The following is a 5,258-nucleotide window of genomic DNA, read 5'->3' as shown; positions in this document are numbered from 1 at the left end:
GGACGTCTTTGGAGTGATTGACGCGGACAGAACACCCAACTTAAGAAGACCAGCTGCTCAACCTGGACCATCAACCCAGCCACAAGTTAGTGATGACGATGAATGCCTTAGTGAGCTTCTCCATCTTATCCCAACTGGTCTAAGATCCAACTTCCCAGGAACAATAATCCTTGTTCTCTTTCACTGTATAGATGATGATGATGATGATGTGTCTGTGTGTGTGTGTGTACAGGTTAAATATTCAAGAAAAAATTAAAAAGTCTCTTTATATCTTTAGTATACCTCTTAAGACTGTCTGAGAAAAATAAACTAATACATGATGCTACTTACTAAAAGAAAAGAAATAATCTTCATGGTCTTTCATTCATTTCATCAATTAGAACACATAAGGCAGCATCTTTTTCTATAATCTGGTCCCTCTTGTGACCTGAATTTTCTCTTTGTTGTTCATTCTGTCCAGGACAATTGCTGTTATCATCAGTATCCATTGGCTCATTTTTTACTCTCATCCCTGCCTCTGAATGGGGCAAATCATCAGGCAAAGAAGCCAAGCAATTTTGAATCATTTCAATTACTCGTTCCAGGTGTTTCTGAAACCTCTCGGCTGTTTCAAGACGTTGACGTTTCTGGACCTCCATCATGACTCTCAATGTCTCTCTTGCTTGGTGGGGTCGATATTCGTTTATAAGATGATGCACATGCACAAAAAGAAGCTTAAGATCTTCTAGCTTTTCTTCTCGTTTTATACTCCCAGGGCTCCTTATCAAGATATCTAAAAGGTCCAAAAAATTTATCAGTATAGACATATTGAGTTTTCTCAGTTCTTTCTTATGATCAAATTGCATAGGATGAAGCCGTTCAATGCCTTGACTTTCCAAAGGGCGAATGATAAGATCATCACACTGGAACTGGTTGCCAAACATCATATAACTGTCTTTAATTGGAGGGGGAGGCTTGGGAGCTAAGCCTTCCTGAATATTTTCATCTGTATATTCCTTGATGTACTGCATTGGAGGCGGTGGAAGTGCACTCACTTGCTGAGGTTCACCCATTGTAGATAATCAAGACCCTTAAAAAAAACAGAAGAGATTCAGAACAGAATCATAATGCCCCAGCTCCCATTAGCAACTTCAGACTATGTTCTTCCGTCTTCTGACAGTACAGCATCCAAGACAAGATGAGCTTAGATTTTAAAATTAACATTTACTACAGAGAATGGTTATCAATTCTTTTCTAATTAAATATTACATTGTTAACACCCATATATTTTCCTTTATCTTCTTGATTCTTTCCACAGTAGTTAATAAAACAAATGCTACACCTTTTCATCTCTACAGAAAATCTGAGGCAACTGGAGCAGCCCACATCAGCTGGGTGTCTGCTGAGGCCAAAAGGAAAGCCTTCTGACTGACATTCTGGGTCTTGTTTTTGCTTTGTGCCTAGGATCTCCTATTGCTGTTGCCACTCCAAGGGTGGGTAGGTGGGGTACCTGTGTGGCAGAGACATCCAGAGAGGCCACATTTCTGCAGAAGGCAAGCACCCACAATTACAGTAAAGGCAGAGGGGGGAAATAGCACAGAACACCCCCAGCACCTGCCTATTTCTCGGAGTTAGACCCGAGCAAAGTATATGGAAAAGGGGGAGTGGGGTAAGAGGAGGAGGCTCTTGTGACATTCGTTACTGTTCACGAAGCTTCACTGAAAAGGAAAAAAATTACTAACCTATGACCAGGGCAACCTGGTCAAGACCAAATACGACGTTCAGAAGTTCACTGTAGGTTCACACCAGCTTCCTGATGGAAGGTACGCCTTGAAAATTGAGAACTTGTTGGCCAGTCAAGAGAACAGGTGTGCTTATTTCACCCTAGAGGGGCAGGTGACCCTGGCAGAGGAGAAAGAAGCAATGAGAAAAATAAAGCAAAGCTGTGGCTTCATGAAGAATTGACAAAAAAAGAACTCCTCATTAGGCTCAGGGGATAGAGCAGGGAAGGTGCAGAAAGCTGCACACCCAAGACTGTCTTCCACAAATGTCTGCCCTATGTCCACTTGGTGATGGCACTAGAGTTATGATAGGTTTCAAACATGAAGGCAAATCCTGTAACTGATAATGGACACTGGCAAGCTCTTTTTTACCTTACATGGAAATATGTTGGGTTTTTCCCCATTTAAACCTACTTAGTTTGACTCCCCTAGTACCATGCCCTCTTAACATATACTCTGGTCCTATGGCCAGTGTGTCCCAGCTCTTGACTCTTCACCCAAAACACTGTAGGCTTTCATCAGATAGTTTGTTGTTTAACTGAGTCAGACTTAAAAATGTTGCAGTCATCATTTTCATTGCAGTAAAGATAACAGCAGTTGAGCCATGAAACAATCTTTAGTATCTAAATATATCCAAGGGTTGGGTATGCAAACTTCATCTATGAAGGAAACTCCAAGAACATGAGAGAGGGTCACTTAGAAATCCTAAAATTATTTTGAATCTTTGAATCTCTTCAAATCCTTCTCACCCATTAAAGAGTTTGTTTGTTTGTTTGGTTGGTTTTTTTGTTTTGTTTTGGGGGATTTTGTTTTGGTTTCTTGAGACAGTATATCCTTGGCTTTGTAGACCAGGGTGGCCTTGAACTCACATCACCTGCCTCTGCCTCCCTAGTCCTGGGATTAAAGGCGTGTACCACCACGCTTGGCTCTAAAAATCCATCTTTAAAAACTAAATATTTTAAAAGTATATGAAGTTGGGAGGATATGGTGGTGATCAAGTATTAAAGAAGGAGTGAGGAGTGGGTATGATCAAAGCACAGTGTGCTTATAAAATTCTACAAATATATATATTCATGATATATATGTATATATACACTATATATATATATATATATATATATTTTTTTTTTTTTTTTTTTTTTTTTTTTCATTCTGAAAACAGAAAAAGGAGCCAGGTGTGGTAGCATACGCCTGTAATCCCAGCACTGGAGAGGAAGAAGCAGGAAGATCTCTGTGAGTTCAACGGCAACCTGGTCTACAAAGCGAGTCCAGGATAGCCAAGGCTACACAAGAGAAACTTTGTCTCAAAAAAATCAAAAAATAAAAATAAAAAATAAAAACAGAAAAAGGGGTCTATATTTGGGGCGCTTTTGTATGGTACATGATAAACTATTCTTCCTGTTTGATTTTTTTGGGGGGTACTAGGCACATTGCTGGAGCCTTCTCTGGGAAGGAACATTTATATGCAAATGTCATATGCCTTTTTAACTACTCTTTCCCATAGCCAAACTACATAAGATCAATCTCATAGCACGATCACTTTGCTTTCCATTGTACACTGGTTCCCAAAACCAAACACTTAAAACTCTAAAAACATCTTGACAAAAACTACCACTGTTAAACTTCATTCTTCTAGTATCAGCCAAGATTTCTCGAGGAAGCCCTATCTTAATATTATGGTACAGTTTTATTAACACATTAGCAGTTTTGCATCTTTTCTGTATAAATTTAAAACCTAAATCGCAACCTCTGCTTATTCCAATCTGAGTTTAAGTATATTACCCAACGAGAGGTTTCCTGAGTGCTTTTTCACATTGATCTGTGTTTCATCGACTGGGACAAGTAACATATGGGCTATGTACCAGTTAAGTCTAAGGGCAGCCACTTCAAATTCTTCAGACTGCCCAACCGTCTGGACTAAGTATTTCAAGGTGTATATGGGCAGCCACAACAAATCAACCCTGAGCCTAAATTTCATTCACTGGGGGCCTTTGAAGTTGGGGATCTGCACTTCCCGTCACCACGCCCACACAAAACCCCGCAGTTTCCCAAAGGTATCTAATAAGTGATCTGCACCGGTAATTCACACTTTTTCTTAGTCTTCATTAACGGTACAACTACTCCCAACTTGACTTTTAGAGACAAGTCAATTCCCAACGTGCAGAACTAAGGACATTAGATCAAAATGCTGGCAAACGGTACAGCGATAACTTTTATTCCAGGTTCCTTCCTTCCTCCCTTTCTTTCAAGCGCCAAAGTACAAACCCCATAACTTCACCAAGTCTCGAAAGCATCCCGTGGACCAGCCTGCCGCATTAAAAGAAACTGCCCATCACCGGTTTAAACCGAACTTTTCAACGCCGCTGGAAGTCGTAATTCAGTAACACTAAGCAAATTGACACTTTCTAGTGTTTGGGTCTTTTGGGGGGAGATTGAGGGGTGGGGCTCAGGGACTTGGTTCACTCGGTCCCCCGTAATTGGGATCCCTCCAAAGGTCTGGGAAGTGATGAAACCCGGTCGGGTCCCCTCGGGGCTCTCCCTCCCTTCCCCCACGCTCCCAGGCGGCTATTCTCCTTTTACCAATGGCGACCGGGCACAGCACAAGCTAGAGCCTCGAGAGTTTAAAAGCCGGGGGCGTGGGGACGAGAACTCCGGCCTCCCAACCTCCAGTCCCGCTCGTTGTCCCAGGCGCGGGAATCGGCGTACCTCCGGCCAGCCGGCCACCTCAGGCCCGGAGGAGGCTCCGCTGAGGGACCTGGGAGGAAGGTGAGCCCGGGCTTCCCAGGATGCCCCGCGCCGGACCTCGGCGCCCCACGCCCGGAGAGACGCAACCGCGGAGGCGGGGAGGCAGGTTAAGGCTGTGGTCGCCAACCGCCGCCGCGGGCTCACCTCAGCGCGAGCTTTTCCGGTAGCGACTTTTCCTCAGCGCAGCGGAAGCACAAGTTCCGGTTGCCTTCTCAGGAAGAAGCCTTGTGACTCTGGCCTTTGATTGGCTACCAAGGCTGTCCTATAGCAAGTCCTGCTCCCGCCCTAAAGGTATCGCGCACGCGCACTTCCGCGTCTCCTGCTTCTCCCGGGAAAGGGAGATCTCTGTCCGCTTTCTTAGGTCAGATCAGGGGCGTCCTTTTTCGTACTTTTTGTCAGTGAAAGAAAGAACTGTCTGGTAATTCCATTCCTTGCCGCCTCCTCTTTTAGATGAGACTCAAAATTAAACAAGAAATCCTCTTGCCTTATGTAAAAGTCAGAAAATACAGATAAGCAATACATTTTAAAATTACATCAATGCTATCATCATCGAAAGTGTTTTTTTAAAAACGTGGTTGTACTCTGATATATTTCATTATATATTTACTTATATGAAGATATATGTGAACATGAGAATAAGATCCTAAATCTCCATTTCCTCGCTTTCACTCATTTTTATTTTCACTTAGGAATTCAAAGATGTCTATCATAATTCTTCCACAAAGTAAAGAGTGGGGGAGGGGAGATCAATGT

The 5,258-nt window shown here is 42.8% G+C and overlaps 1 protein-coding gene across 1 annotated transcript; it reads right to left on the bottom strand.

The window, feature by feature from the left end:
• Nucleotides 1–253: 253 nt before the first annotated feature.
• On the bottom strand, nt 254–4,736 carry Med7 (mediator complex subunit 7). Its single transcript, XM_051167308.1, has 3 exons — nt 4,650–4,736; nt 1,722–1,881; nt 254–1,069 (listed from the first exon to the last, which is right to left on the bottom strand). The coding sequence occupies exon 3, from the start codon at nt 1,050–1,052 to the stop codon at nt 351–353; it is 702 nt and encodes a 233-aa protein (XP_051023265.1). The 5' UTR covers nt 1,053–1,069; nt 1,722–1,881; nt 4,650–4,736; the 3' UTR covers nt 254–350.
• Between the last annotated feature and the right edge of the window lie 522 nt (nt 4,737–5,258).

The sequence above is a fragment of the Acomys russatus genome, chromosome 25, assembly GCF_903995435.1.
Source record: "Acomys russatus chromosome 25, mAcoRus1.1, whole genome shotgun sequence".
Taxonomy (NCBI): Eukaryota; Metazoa; Chordata; class Mammalia; order Rodentia; family Muridae; genus Acomys; species Acomys russatus.
Note: the sequence above shows the minus strand (reverse complement) of the source record. Positions and strands in the feature narration are given on the sequence as shown.

Bases quoted from the DNA above. Each gene is read 5' to 3' on its own strand.
- Med7 (XM_051167308.1), bottom strand. From the start codon at position 1,052: ATGGGTGAACCTCAGCAAGTGAGTGCACTTCCACCGCCTCCAATGCAG.